This window comes from Colletotrichum costaricense, assembly GCF_030867565.1.
Source record: "Colletotrichum costaricense strain IMI 309622 chromosome Unknown Scaffold_30.1, whole genome shotgun sequence".
NCBI lineage: Eukaryota > Fungi > Ascomycota > Sordariomycetes > Glomerellales > Glomerellaceae > Colletotrichum > Colletotrichum costaricense.
Genome location: NW_026848259.1, coordinates 356,397 through 371,936, shown reverse-complemented (window position 1 = coordinate 371,936; position 15,540 = coordinate 356,397). Strand labels below are relative to the sequence as shown.

The window sequence follows — 15,540 nt, the reverse complement described above, 5'->3', positions numbered from 1 at the left end:
TCCTTACGTAACCTTATCTAAGCTTATAGTTTTACTAACTAAGATATAACTATTATTATTTTATATTATTAGTATTTAATATTTATTTTAAACACTAACTAACTAAGTAGTTTATCTCTAGCCCTAAATATTAATATTACTATACTTAATTTTACTTATAATAATATAATATTATTAATAATCTTATAGCCTTATTTAGTTTTAAATAGACTTTTTATTAATATATTCCGCTATATTTTATTAACTTTTAATATTACCCTATTTTTACTAAACTAGTTAAAGTAACTTAGGCCCCTACGCTCTTTAATACTCTACCCTCGGAGCTAATACTAAGTTTTATAAAAATAAGTCGAACTTATACTTAGAAATATTACTAAACTCTTAGCTATTATAAATCCGAAATATTATTTATTATATTTCTTATATATTTATTAATATAAATTATAATATTAGGAGAGGTTAAAAAAAGAAAAGTTAAAAAAAGAAAAGTTAAAAAAGGAGAAGTTAAAAAAAGAGAAATTATAAGAGTATAAATATTAATTATTAAATAGAAAAAAGGGCCGAAAATAGAGCGAAATTAAAGTAAAAAATATATAACTTTTGCCTAAACGATTTATTTATTATTTTAAAATATTAATTAAAACATAAAAAAACATCGTAGCTACGTAAGCTTTTAAATAAAAATTATTAAATTAAAAAAACAGAATAAATATAAACTTATTTATTACTAATAAGAATTATAAAGGATTTCGAGTATATAGGAATAAGTAAGTCCTAAAATAATAATTTTACTAATCCTTTTAATAAATTTAAATAAGGGTATTCCTACTATTATATTCTAAAGTATATTAATAATCAGTTAACTATAATTTTAAAATATACCTTCTTTTTTAACCTTAGCCGCATACTCTTTTTTTATAATAAATATCTATAATTTCTACCCTTTTATTATCTTTAACCTTAACTTCTCTTCTATTCGTATATATTATATCTATATCTCTTTACTATTAACTTTAAATATTAAATCTTCTTTTTATACTTATATATTAAGCATATTTTATAATTTTAAAATTAAAATTTAAATAATAATCCTTACTTTTTATTTTATATACTTTACTAATTTTTTAATTTAAATATTTATAGTACTTATTATACTAGCCTAATATTACCCTCTATTTTTTACTTTTATAGCCCTCTTATTCTAACTTTAATAACTACGCTTACTTTAAAAAACTTTTACTATATAAAAATATTTTAAGTTTAATAATATAATTAATAAGTCCTCTTTTATTACGTCTTTTATACTTATACTATTTATCCCTAAGATTTAAGTAATAACTTTACTTTTTAAAATACTAAGTTACTATACTTTTTTTTAAAACGCTCAAAAGTATAAATAAAAATAGCCTAGATATAGAGTAATATAGTAAATTACTTTTTATTAGCTCCTTTTTAATATATAGAAATAAAAATAAATTCCCTAAGTAACTTAGGGTATATATAAATAAATAAATTAAGAACGGAGGTAATACCTAGGCCCTTATAATAAAAAAGTAATACCGGATTATATATAGCTTCGGGTTCTTTATTTTTAAAAAAAGAGGTATTATTAATAAAAAGAATATATTTATTTAATTATACCCAAAACTACTTAATATTAATAAATAAAGTACTAGCTATATACCGAACTCTAAGGTTAGTAAACTAATTATTAAAAATATAAAAAAAAAGAGTAAGAAATTTATAGCTCTTAAAAAAGTAATTTAGTATATAAGTTTAAAAATAAAGAGCGAGGCCGTAATTCTTTTAGATTATAATAATAATAATAAGTAATAATTAGTATTATAATAAAAAAATAATTAGTTAAAATATTAATATATATTAAAAATTAAATTAAAAACTATAACTAAAGCTTTTCTTAAACTTATTAAAGTACTAAATACTCTTACTAAAGAGCATAATATAGTTTAAAAAAAAACGCTAGAGCTTAATAATATCTTTAATAATCTTAATAAAAAGGGATTTAATAAGAAAAAAGGTAAAACTAGGGGCACTATATTAGATACTAAGGCCCACAATAGTATTTAATAAAAATAGGATATTTAAAGTCTAATTTCTTTTTAAGTATTTAATTTAAAAATACGAATTTATATTTTAAATTAAGCTACTTAAAAATAAATTATCTCTAATCTAAATAAACTATATTTTAAAAAAGATATACTAATAAATAAGAAATAATTAGTACTTACCTTAGCTTATTATAAAAGTTATATAAATATATATAAAATAAATTTATTAATAATTTCTAATTATTTATTTTTAATACCTATAATAATATAGCTAATACGCTAAGTTAAGGGTATCGCGGTTATATACTAAATTTTACTAAATATATTAAGTAAAATTATAATCCTTATTTATATACTTACTTTACTTACTACGTATAGCTATATATCTACTACTAGTAAATACGTATACTTTATAAATAACACTTTAGTATATTAATAATATTTCTATTAACTACTTATAATTATAAATTCTTAAATATCTATCTTTCTAATAAACTAAAATATACTAAATATTACTTAATATTAACTTTTAACTATACTTATTAATAGTATTTATTAATAAATAATAAATACGCTCTAAGCCCCGCTATTTCCTAAATCTATTACTAAGAGCGAGATTTTAGTTTAATATATAGTACTTAAAAATATTAGTATTAAAAATATTAGTTTAAAAGCTTTTAAAATATATTATATTACTACTCGACGCATTTTTACTATATTAAAAAGTAATAGTAATATATTCTTAGAATATAAATAAATATAAAATAAGAATATAAATAAAGCTAAATAGTATTAAAATAAGAGATCTAGTAAATATTTAGAGGCCTTTAACCGTTAGACTATTAATATAAATAGTATTAATATCGGTACTATTAGTAATATTAAGATATCTATCCTAAAAATAATATTTAAAACTATAAAATAAGTTTTAATTACCTTACTTATTCTTCTTTCTTTTTATAACTCTAATTACCTATTTAATATAGCTAATAATACTCCTATTTACGCTATTTTACTACGCTATAAAATTAAAGTTCTCTTTTTATATTACCCTAACTCTCCGCCGCCCCTTTATAGCTTATTACGTAATATAAATTAGGAAAATAAGTACGAAACTAAGTAGCGAGCTCTTTAAATATAGCTATATAATAAGGTTATTACTTAGTATTAACAAAGTATCACTATTAATAATAAATAAGCTCTAACTATCTAAGGTATTCTTATTAATTTTACTTATATATAAGAGGTTTTCCTAGTTATAATAGCTAAGTTCGTATAGAATATAAGTATATAATTTTTACTTAAATATACTTTACGTATCTTACTAATTAATAAATTACTTAGTAGCTTAATATATTTAACCTTAATATTAAAGAAGGTACTTAGTAATAGTAATAATAGTTTAAAAAGGAGCTATAGCCTCGCGAGCTTAAGTAAAAAGGAGCCGTAACCCCTCGTTAGCTTAAGTAAAATAAAAAGAATAATAATAATATTTAATAATAGAGGTTTATAATTAAAAAATTACGTTTATAATTTAGTATCTTAGTTAAATTTTATACTTTACTTTACGTATAGCGTATTTATTATTATATAAGGATTTCTTAGTAACTTATAAAAAATTTCCCTTAGTTATTATTATATATACCTTAATATTGGGGTAATAAAAGAATAGAGGCCTATATAATATTAATTACTTTATATTATAAATAATTTCTATATATATATTTACTTTAAATATCTATTTTTTAACTACTTATATTAATTATAAATATAAAAAATAGTAAACGCTATAATAAAAAGGTCTATATTTCGAAATATATCTCCTAAATAGTCTAATAATTATTACCTATATTAATAGCCGTTATACGGATAGGCCTTTTTTACCTACTACTAATATCCTTTTACCCTACTAACTTAGAATATTAGTTAATTATTATAATTATTATGTAAACCCTATTAAAGTAATTAAATTAATTAAAATATACGTACTATTACCTTATTTAAAGTACTATACTTAACTTATATAAGCGCTATAACTAGAGGTATATTATTACCCTTTTAATTATATACTAAATAGTATTATATAATATATTATATATAGTTAGACTATTTTACTAATATAGTGTTCTAAATTGGTACTGTGGGGTACGCACATACCATAGGCCACCTCTTTTCAAACCCCCCCCCAACCCGGGTAGGTAAGGTAATTATAATAGTACCTACCTTAGTGATAAAAGAGGTAGGTACTTGCCTATCAAAATGAGAGATGACAGGAACTTGATGTTGTCATCCATCTCATTTGGCAGGCGCTCAAGGCACTCCGTAAGGTGGGTACCTGCCTGAGTATGTAGGTAGCTTGAGAAGTGAGGCAGGGATTAGGCCACGTACTGTACGTTCCTACCGTTACGGATTGAAGATGCTCAAAGTTTTGACTGTGCTCTTTCCTGCTTGAAATTGACAAAGTCCAGCTGATGGTTGTGGCATGCTCCTGCTAGATGTTCATCTCATCCACGGAAGATTCTGGGCAGTCGGCTGAAACGGTGAATCTGGAAGGAGGCCAGGGCCACACCAATGGTCTTTCCACTCACAGACAACCTCTGGAGGACACTCTCTGGAGGACCACCTCTGGAACAATCGTTGACTTCGCCCAACTCCCCCTCTTCGCAATTCTTCCTCTTCCCACCTCCATACCCAGCACTGCGCACCACTTTATTGACCCTTCGTGCCAACCGTACAGTTGCGCTGCTGATGTTCACTTCTTCTTTTCTCGCTCTACCTCTCTCTCATACCTGCAGCTGGCACATCGCCAATCCCGATGCGGCCAAATAAGTGGCGTAAGACGCATATGGCGTTCTTCCTGTTCCAATGCAAGGTCCTGACCATCGTGTATGAGTCCCAGTTTGGAATAAATGCCGGTGTAATGCGGTTTATCCCGAGAGGTAAACCGTTCTCGTCTGCGCCTCTAGTGTGAATGAATTAACTGAGGATCGTGGCAGGCATTCACTACAGTATTCCTACCACAGTATTCGTATTGCAGTATTTCTACTGCAGCATTCGTAACGGAGGCAAGCCTTTTCTATTTGCGTGACTGCATTTCGAGGACGAATGAATCGACTGACAATCGCGAAGACTTTGGAGATTCGTTGTCCGCTAGTTGTCGTTTTCGCAACTCGGGAACATGCAGCCAAGACATGTCACCGACGCTCAACTGCTCCGAGTCTGACACCGTCAGTGTGCGCGCCCGTAAATTTCGTGGCAGGCATGCTCATTGAGGGCCTCGCCGAGGACCATCGAACTTCTTTTTTCTCGCTTTATTCCTCTCGCAACCATTGAGCGGATGACACCAGCGCCGATAATCTCCGACTCGACCACCACAGGACCGCAAGTCCGTATAGTGCCGTCCATTATTCTCTGATTTCCTCCCTTTTCTTGGAATTCGGAAAACCACACAAGCCGCGCATTTTGGAGCAGCTCGTTTGCGTTGTTGTTGGAGGACGTGCTTAGGAAGTCCCTTTCCCTGCTTGGCGAAAGCTTCCACACTTGCAGCTGGTCCATCGCCAATCATCATCGTGTTGCTTCCTTCATCAAAACTCACACGCGCAAGCACATCATCCCTAAGATGCCCACATTAAGACGCAGAACAGAGGTCCCGCACCCTGTCGAGAAGCCTAAGGTCAGCGAGACGAAGTCCCGCGTGATAGAACCGATCACGAGCCTTCTCGAGCAGCACGGTCGAGTCAATGGCTGTTGTCAACAACACGACAGAGGTGGCGGCAGCAACATAGACAGAGGCACTCTGGATTAGCGAGAGAGATCGCAAGCTAACTCGAGCGGCTCGACACTGTCCCTAACGGAGGGGTTTAATATTATACCTAACGGTATAACCGACCCGAACCGAAGGTCAACGCAATGAGACGACATCCCATGGGATGGAGCTCATCGCGAGCTATCTTAAGCAGCTTGATACCGCACCCAACGGCACGGTCGACGAGATGACATCCAACTTGCCCGAGCCTGTCGTGAGACTACTCCAAAGCGTAAGGCAAGTGAGATCTCAACTCCCACACTTCTTGAGGAGATAATCGAAGCGAACATAACAGCGTTGCAACCGGGGTGCAAACAATTGCAGAACAGCCCATGATTGGTTCCATTGCTTCAGAGCCCACACCGGAGGCACCTCCAAGCTGCTCGACATCGTAGCTAACCGAGCGCCTCGTTATTCTATCTAACGGAGTAATTGACCCGGACCAAAGGTCGACGATACGACGTTCTACGCGTTCGAGCCCATCACGAGCTATCTAGAGCAGTTTCGAACTATTCTCAACGGCATAGTCGACCGGAATCGATCGACATCATCGCAAGCTACCTCGAGAGGCTAGCAGAAACATCACTAGATGGAGGATAGCTAGCTGGAACGAACTAGTTGTGTCTCACTCCCTCGTACGTTATCTCATCGCTTTGCTAAATACTGCGGACTCTCCTGCCATCAAGTGACATCGGCTGACTTTTGTGATGGCGGACTTAGCACTAAAGTACTGATTAGTGTCGGTATATAAGTCAGTAGGGCAAGCCTTTTGGTCGGTACGAAGCTCAATCATCGTGGTATTGAACTGGGTATGTGTGCTGAAAGAGGATGTTGGTGGGCAGAGCTCACGATTCCTCTGTTGGGTGTAAGTGGGTGGAAGGGCCCGTTTGAAACGGCCCGAATTAAATACCACGACCATGGAGCTGCCAGAGAGTTTAAAGCGGCAAGTTGATGAGTAATGTTCTCTGCATCAGCCCGCTTCGCCTGTTGCACGGTGCAAGTTGTTGGCTAGTCGTACTGACGAAGATGTGCTCACAAAGTCGTGCTCGATTGCAACATGCACATCAACAACAGCTGATGTAGGCGCCCTTTAGCCCTTGCGGGATGGAACCAACGTCAAAAAATCCATCATTATCAACATCACCATCATTATCAACATCACCATCATCACCATCACCATCATCATCATCATCATCATCGTCGTCGTCATCATCAACATGCACATCAACAACCACGGTGCTACTCAAAGAACTTCTCGCGACAGAGGCCGAAGCGCAGCCGACAGCGCAAAAGGAGGAAGTGGCAACGACAACACGAGGGAAGGCGAGTAACTCTTTTGCAGACTCTTGGCTGGAGCATGTCACCAGGCCCAGCGGGTTGGGCACGTTTGAGGTCCTTGCGGCTATTCAAGGGCTCATGACCTGGACACCAAAGCAACTGACCTTGGGTCAAGGCCATTGCCCACCGCGGCCAAACCGTAATTGAAAGCGCAAAAGAAGAAACCAACGACGACGACAATACGAGGCAGGGCAACCGATATAGGGCGAGGGGCCACGACCACGAGCAAGAAGGAGGAGTTGTCACCGAAGGAGGAGGCCGCGCTGGCAGCGCACATAATCAATGTCGCCCTCAAGTCACAGACCAAGGCATCCGGGTCTGTAGGAGTTGTAGTTTAAAATCAGCGCTGAAGGAACATGGTTGCAGAAGCTTACCCGACCAGCAGACGATGACTTGTCCGATCCTGACAGCTTATCCAGGTGCTTTGAGTAAACGAAGAGGAGTGGTGGAAGAGAATCCGTCGGGAGGGAGGATACTGTTACACATTCTTCTTGGTTGCTCACTTTTCTTGGTACAAGCGCTCTGTGTGAATAAAATGAGATTGGTGTTCCTGTCTACCACTGTTATGTCCATGAGTGAGTTGGTGCTTAGGGATGGGGTCATTGGTTATTGCTTATCTGATTAAAGATAAGTCAGAGTCGGCTGCAGCACAGCGGCGGCACTTAATGGGCACCTCATCTTCTTCCCCAGATCCACCGGTCATCCCAGTAACAGTAAGGTAAAGTACGAGGAAGGCTGGCTGTCAAGGTTGGGTAAGGTGAGTGAGCTGCGAATGTCCATCTCGGCCCCCGCTGGTGCAAGGTAATTACCTTAGCCATCACGAATCATGGCAATCACTCACAGGCATCATATCTGTCCAGGGTGCTCCTTTCCATGATACCTCACGCTGTTGTGGGTCATTATCTTTGGCACCGTGCTGGTTGCACCTGGTCATCTAAGGTGCTTTGTGAAGAAGTCCATGTTCCTACTCCAGTTCTAGCACATGCTGCTACTCTGTGGCGCTGTTCGAGCTCGACAACTTCTTGCACAAGTGGCAGTCGTGGCAGTCGTAGCTACCTTTATCTAAGGTACCTGAAGGTATTGGAATATTGACGGCAGAAGAGAGGCTTTTGGGAAGGTGCCCGGTCTGGGTCGCTTCAAACGGCCCTTCCACCTACCCACCTACTTCCACTTTTCATCCAGTCATGTCAACAAAGCGTCATTCCACATCTCTTCTACTACGCAGTTCAATCAATCCCAGATGATTGAGCTTCGTACCGGCCGAAAGGCCTTCCCTTGCTTACGTGTATCTTATACCATCAATCGTCAGTGCTTGAAATCGCACAACTTCGCATGGCCAGGGTACTCATCAGAAGAGCAAGGTGCGTCAACATTTTAGATTGAGAGACCTAATAGCAGGATCACGACTGGTTCTGTACCTTCGAAATCGAAAGAATCCTGCTTGACGATCCCCCAGCTTTGCCCACCATGGCACCGAGACTGCCCGCCCCCTTCGATGCTCGGATGATGGCCCAGGGGCAACTCATGAAGTCGCTGTTGATACCAAGAGCAGGCCATGCATCGACGATCCCGCGTTTTGTCCACGGAGATCGCTCGCCCCCTTCGACGCTCGGACGACGCGAAAGTCAGAGGCAAGCTACGAGAGGAAATCTTACCATGCGAGATTTTCTCTCAACCAGAAACCCACCAAGGAAGAGTCACGTCGTCAAACCCTCCTTCATCGTCCATCACATCCCATTTTCACTAACAACTCGTAGCAGAAGTATCACTTTCACAAGACTCCAGCACGCAACGCCGGAAGCAGTCGGAGAGCATTCTGATATGCCAAACGACTTCCTTCCACCAGAAAACCACCGACAAGTCCTCCTCCAGCAGCATTCCCCATACCCTTTCCTCCGTCAAAACAAGACTTTGACGGAGAACTGTCACGTGAACAACCTCCTTTTCTACCAAAGTGATCTCCCAACACCAAGTCTCCTCCATTAGCCACTCCGACGGCAAGCCTCCTCCAGTCACCTCGACGATAAGGACAAGAGCCCTGCCATCTACTCGTGTGGTTGAAGCCGGAACATGATACAGGCGGCGAACGTATACGCCTCTCGGGCTTCGGCTCAGGGGACATACGAGTGATTGCAGACGAGAAGTGGGCTACTCGACCAAGATCAGGGAGAACAACAGTGCGAAGGAGGTCGTAAGATACGTCAGTATTTGGAGGAAGGGGTTAAAGTACATGTATATCTTCATGTGGCAAACAGCCAGCTGTCGGCGCTGTTCAGGCACAGGGGAATCCCGATCAACATGCTCACAGAAGCAATCATTGTGTCGTTTGGGATCTCTCATTCATAATCGTGTGCGACAACACTTTCTGGTTCATTCCTCTGCCTGCCTCTGTATCGTGCACCATTTGCAGCTTCTCGCCTTCAATCTCTAGTTATACGATGCCTGTCAGGTCTCGTGAACCTCACCCCACGGTATTGTGGTTGTTGGAGTTTGACGGCAGAAAAAGAAATTCATGAAGTGGCCCGGCCGCTGCAAACGGCTCTTCCACCCCTCTACTTATGCCCAATGGAAGAATCGTGGCTCTGCCCACCAATGCCCTTCTTTCATACCATGTGCGCAGTCGAAATCGACTGTTGGACTTCGTACCGGCCGAAAGACTTGCCCTGCTGACGTGTATAGCAACAGTAGTCGTCCTGATAGCCTCGGTATTACTTGAACAACAGTTCGAAAATCGCCTCCATGTCCTTTTGCGTATGCCTTGTATAATTGTGTTCCATGTCATCCATGAGGTGCGGCAACAAAGTTACCAATGTCTTGAGGATGCGACACACAGACGAGCAAACCATGAGTGGTGGGGCGGTTGGTGCTCCTCGTGACTCAGCTGGCGACGGCCATTGCCCTTGTCGACATATGGGAGGAGACTTAAGTCGGAGATGGACGTCACGACGCACGAGTCCGTCTCGACCTAGGTCTAGGACTTGGTTGAAGATCAAGGTGGGCATTTCCAGGGCGAGGCCGACGCATTTGACGCTGTACGGAAACGGGGGGGCGTGTAGTTCCGGGTGTCGCGTAAGGAGATTCCCGCCTGGTACCTGGCCTTGGTGCACATCATCAAATCGACCATGAAGACGGAGAAGATGGCGGTGTGAGGTCCCTGAGGAGGATGATAACAACCTGATGCAAAGTCTCTAGGGAGATGGCATAAAGATGCTCGTTCTCGTATTCTGACATCGTTTCGTAGAGAATATAGCTTTGGGACGCGACGTATGACTCACTGTCCAAAACCCGCACATCGAAGCATCCGGCATCATTATCACGGGGTACGGTCCTCCGTAGGACTTCTCGAAGTATTTTTCAAACGTGAAGTTGAGGTACGTTTGGTAGGCGTCGATGGTCGTAGTATCAATCTTGACGCCGTACGGGCAATGTTGCGTGCAGTTTGCGCTGTCGTGGTGACGCTGGAGCCGTAGCCGCCATAAAATGAGGCCCCTGGGCTCGACGTTGAACTTGACCTGGGCGGACGCGATCCCGGGGCGCGTAGGCATCCACCAAAATGTACCTGCCCCTGCCCACAGATACTTGTCGGCCTCTGTGGTGACGCTTCTGTGACCGTGTCTCCGTCATTGTTCTCCTCCTCCTCTCGTCAGTCATAGTCTTTTACAAATCAGGGGCGTGGCGACATTGCGTACTCAGCGTGCAAGTCTTATCAACAAGCCCTCCATATCATCTGTCTGCATCTCCCAGTCAAAGGTCATGTCGTCTACTCCGAGCGCCGTCTACTGTCCGCGAAGAAGTCGGCCTTTTGCCTAATGTCGGCTGTCGGGGTCCTGCGTCGAGGTCTCGTTCCACCTGATGTCTGGGACGTGACCACGAGGCTGGCTCACGCGGCTGCGGGTAGAATCGAAAGTTGCGGATTCGTGACTCAAAAATAAGCAGTGTTTAGACAGAATTCCAGACATCTCAAATTTCAATTCTTACAATAACAAGGTAAAAAGAGGAGGAAGATCATTGCCAATCATGAACTTGGGATGTTGCCACAGGCTGACAGGGCGTGCACAGTGGTCTTTGTCATAACGCGATGGCCTCACGCATCGTGGAGCCGTTTGGGGAAGTGGACCTGACCCAAAGGCATTGGAAGTGAGCAGTGCCCCAGCTGCCCGATCCAGCAACAGTGGTGACGCTAATTGGTTGGCAGGTTCGCCGGAGCAGGAAGAGGTGGTCTGGGTGGCTGCCGCCACACACAGCCACATTCCAAAATCTCCCATTTTTTTGGGTGTTTTTTGCAAAATCTCCCAATCTCCAGCACGGGGCAGGAGGTTCATCCGGCGTCCACCCGGCGCGCCTGCCCCCACAAAAAAGTAGGTACGTACTACAGAGCCACAACAATGGCTGGAGGAACCCACCTTGCTCCTGCAAGGCAGAGCAGGATGGTTCCCAGTGAAACCAGCGGGAAAGGAAAGTGAGAAATGGTCGGGTACCTACCTACCTTACTATTCATGGGGAGGGGCTTCTTCACCGGCAACCGCGAAAGCACGTGATTGCGCGCTGTTCCTCTCTCCACGGAGTATTCGGTCCGGAATTGTCTTCAGCACGTTTCACTTCCACCGCCTCGCCAAAGCGCGTCTTGGAAATTGACACGCGCGATGCAGACCGCCACGGTCAACTCCATGGGGCTGTTGACGATGGCTCTTTCAAACCTCATTGTATAACCCCGCTTTCTTCATCATCTCCACGGTCAACTCCATCAATGCCTCGACCGACTCGCGCTTGCATATTGGCAGCCCCGGCGTCTCATTCAGCACGATCCTCCGTGGTTATGCTCCGCCTCCCAGCTTCACTGTATGCTCCAGACGCGACCCATTCACCATTCGCGTCATGGAAGCTTGATGTATTCAGGTGAGCCGCAGGGGTCAGGACCCGCAGATGTCGGCTACTTTGTGTGTTCAAGATGTGGACCGCGTCATCCTACGGATTGTTGCAAGTACCCGTGTGCTCCATCGTTCTAGCTGGACTAGACTGACGAGAGACACAGCACGCAGATGGCCGCAACAAAGCACAGACGAGCGCCATTATCAAAACCTTTAACTCATGACTATCACACGGACGACATCAAGTACAACCAGTGCGTCAAGTGCGACGACTTGATCTCCTAGATGATCGAGATCTGCCCCGCTAATGAGCCCAGGGTTGTCTTGTCATACTACGAGATCTGCAACGACAAGGTCCTTGACCTTGCCGAGCTCCCGGAGAAACGTCTGGCCTCTTGTCTGCCCCTCCGCAAGAAAGATGGCAAGACGATGGCAGTGAGTCTGTCCGAACGCGCCTGCGAGGATCATCTAGGTACGTCAAGGAGGGCCCTATCAAGAAGGCGACCGTCGGGGACTACACAACCAAGCTCAAGCTCAACGTATCTAGGTCCATGGACGCCGTTTTCAAAGAGAACTCGCAAGATATCTCTCGAAAGAAGTATCAAGAGAGCTGCGAGGACGTCAAGACCAAGCCGAGCGTCAGAGGTCGCGACCCCAGCTTGACTGTCATCTTGGAGGAGATTCCCTCCGGTGCGCTGATCTGGGGGACGATTGAGGATCTGTACGACTGCTTTTCGGACAGGACGGCTCGGGCTACACGGCTATACGGAACAACGACGGGAAGGCCTTCCACAATCAAGAGTTGGACAGGACAGCGACGTCTGCAGCTATAACAAGAATGACGTCTCCGACAACGATAAGAGCAGCTGCGACCCTTGTGAGAGCTTCTCCAAGGCCAAGACCAAGCACAACTCGAACATGGACCTTCATGCCGTCGACCTTGTGCATGAAGATGCCCCTGAACGACTGGAGGCTCGTCACGTCGCCGACGTTGTGGTCCGTGTGACTGGCCTAGGAACGTTGCCGTGTCCGTGAGTTCTACCTTGCACCAGAACAAAGGGCGGGTCGGGCTCTGCGTGCACCCTCTTTTTGATCGTAACCTCCACTGACACGATGGTACAGCCGCAGCTTTCCGAGAGACGTTGGCCATGCGTCGGTTCTTCAAGACGTCGCCAACAAACGTGTACTCGTGCGAGACGGCCGCGATCAATCCAGGTATGAATTCGCAGGTCGTAACCTCGTTCCTGACAATATTTTCGCTTTTGACCACGTTCTCGCTGATGTCTCTCGTCCTGACCTCCTGACCTTGACGCTCTTCCAGGAGCACTCTCTCCGCGAAGCGCCTCGACATCACCTCCCCAAACTACCACTCACTTCATGCTATCCCAGGCGTTCCTCAACATCTCTCCTTTGCGGCTGTGTGGCTACGTGGCCTGCTTCCCGGACATGAACCTGTCCGCATAAGGTGACTCTTCTTCTTAAACATCTACCTCCTGGTTGAGCTGATGATGATGGACCAGATCATCGACTAGCCCAATACTTTGGTTGCGTAGATGATGTTGAACGAGAAAATGGCCTGCCTTGACACCCTGTCGATGGACGAAAAGGTGATTGTCAAGCAGGGGGGGCACGTCACCTTGCGAATTACCACTTTGTCGAGGTTCGTTAATGATCGTTAGGACGTTGCGGGATAACTTTGACGACGGGTCAAAGCTAAAGAACAAGCAGAACCTGGCGCACTAGGGCTACGTCTGCATCAGCAAGAACCAGACATTGAGGGATGAAGTTGCCCACACTGGACAAGGTCTCCGAGTCTGGGTTGTTAAGGACAATCGACCCGGTGATCCAGGTTTCGTATGCAAAGGCCGGTAAGTCGACAATGAAGGGCGTTGTTATCAAGCTGACCATGTCGAAGCACGAGTTCGGGAACAGCGTCACCTTGTGCAACCCTGTCCCAAGGCTCGTCAATCACAGACCCAATACCACGGAGATGATCAGGCGCTACATCCTGGCTGCGGTCAGCAACAAGAACGTATCCACTATCCTGTACAACGTCGTGAGCACATCGATCGAGATGAGGAAGATAAGCAGCAACTGCGCAAAGAGCCAGGGGGCCTCGGGCAGGAAGGTCATCCACTGTCTGTGTGGGAATCCTAAAGTTCCAGGAGCTCAAAACTCGGATCCGAGGAACCGCTCGTACATGGTCGTCGACTTGAATGTCAACACCTCAAGGCTGCTTGCACAGAAGACGAGGCTCAGAATCTTGAATTGCGACGCGGAAACCAGTCTATTGAAGCAGGTCAAGGCCATCATGAGGTCGTTCGGCAACATCATGATCTTTAACGGCACGTTCCAAGACTTCTTGGGGTCAGAAGGCGTGATGGAGTGCCTCATCTCGGGCAGGTTGCGCGTTGCCTTTTCAGCATGTTGTACTGCTGACAGGAGATCAATACCCTGCTGTCGAAGAACGTTCCCCCGTCTACGTAGCCGACCTTTCCCACAACGACATCGAGAACGGGATGCTGGGCACGAAGCCGGTGACTTAGTGGCTTTTACCTCAAGGTCATCCCCCTCGCTATACCGCGGTCGCACTCCATTCCTCACGTCGCCGTAGCCGCTCGGCAATCTTGATCTTCTTTCTTTCAGGACACATACGCGGACGGTAACTCAGCGTTATAGTCGGGTTCGTCTTCGTGCGTCAGCGTGGTCCGGGCATCCTCGTTCCTGGCCCCCATCCTGAAGTTGATGATCCCATTGAATGGGTTTAGGTTCGCGTTCAACCCCCTGATCTGTTCCCCAGTCTTCTGCATTAACTTATTGGTAAAGACGAAGATATTCGGCCGAATTTCGTCCCTCATAACGGGTCCTCGAGGTGCGGCATCTGCGACGTCAGAAGCGTTGAGCCAACCGCGAAGGTAAGCCCATACCAGTTCGCCTACTTGTCCCTAATCTCGAGGTTCTTGTTGGAATTGATGGCAGAAGCAAACGGCCCTCCCTCCACTTCCATACACCCAACGGAGGATTCTTGGACTCTGCCCACCAACCTCCTCATTCCACGTCCCCGTTACGAAGTTCAACACCACAATTACCCTGCTGACTTGGAAACCAACAGTTCTTCTTCCACACACACACAAATACACAACCGCGTTTATCACCCCCGAGCCCGTTTCCATACGTCCTCAGGACCAACCGGGCATCGTAGGCCTCCACCACTCTTCCTAGTCAATACCAGGATCCCTCTGAACAGACGCCAGGAGTCGGGTAGGGGCTGTCGATTACGCCATACAACGAGACCTGCTGCGACGTAGCGATACTCATCGGAGATCACGCACACGTCCTCGACTTTTCTGCTGCACGACGTTAAACGTCATTGCCGCATCCTCCTCCAGGATAACAATTTTAGACCCCTTGGACTCGTGATGAGCCATGTTTCCCGGTAGCCATGTCATTTCCATGGGCC

At 43.5% G+C, this 15,540-nt stretch overlaps 4 protein-coding genes across 4 annotated transcripts; 3 read left to right on the top strand and 1 right to left on the bottom strand.

Moving 5' to 3' along the window:
- Positions 1-5,688: 5,688 nt before the first annotated feature.
- CCOS01_16451 (separin) lies at positions 5,689-7,644 on the top strand (the record flags this gene model as incomplete). Its single annotated transcript, XM_060464587.1, has 5 exons — positions 5,689-5,800; positions 5,970-6,106; positions 6,969-7,201; positions 7,403-7,528; positions 7,632-7,644. 5 exons carry the CDS (start codon positions 5,689-5,691, stop codon positions 7,642-7,644), a joined length of 621 nt encoding a protein of 206 aa, XP_060304903.1.
- Positions 7,645-10,201: 2,557 nt separating this feature from the next.
- CCOS01_16450 (uncharacterized protein) lies at positions 10,202-11,477 on the bottom strand (the record flags this gene model as incomplete). The annotated part of the gene is made up of 3 exons (XM_060464586.1): positions 10,202-10,366; positions 10,488-10,815; positions 11,335-11,477. The coding sequence occupies 3 exons, from the start codon at positions 11,475-11,477 to the stop codon at positions 10,202-10,204; spliced, it is 636 nt and encodes a 211-aa protein (XP_060304902.1).
- Positions 11,478-11,959: 482 nt separating this feature from the next.
- Positions 11,960-13,544, top strand: CCOS01_16449 (uncharacterized protein; the record flags this gene model as incomplete). The annotated part of the gene is made up of 6 exons (XM_060464585.1): positions 11,960-12,108; positions 12,245-12,334; positions 12,553-12,801; positions 12,881-13,080; positions 13,203-13,295; positions 13,402-13,544. 6 exons carry the CDS (start codon positions 11,960-11,962, stop codon positions 13,542-13,544), a joined length of 924 nt encoding a protein of 307 aa, XP_060304901.1.
- Positions 13,545-13,860: 316 nt separating this feature from the next.
- On the top strand, positions 13,861-14,711 carry CCOS01_16448 (uncharacterized protein; the record flags this gene model as incomplete). The annotated part of the gene is made up of 2 exons (XM_060464584.1): positions 13,861-14,447; positions 14,627-14,711. 2 exons carry the CDS (start codon positions 13,861-13,863, stop codon positions 14,709-14,711), a joined length of 672 nt encoding a protein of 223 aa, XP_060304900.1.
- Between the last annotated feature and the right edge of the window lie 829 nt (positions 14,712-15,540).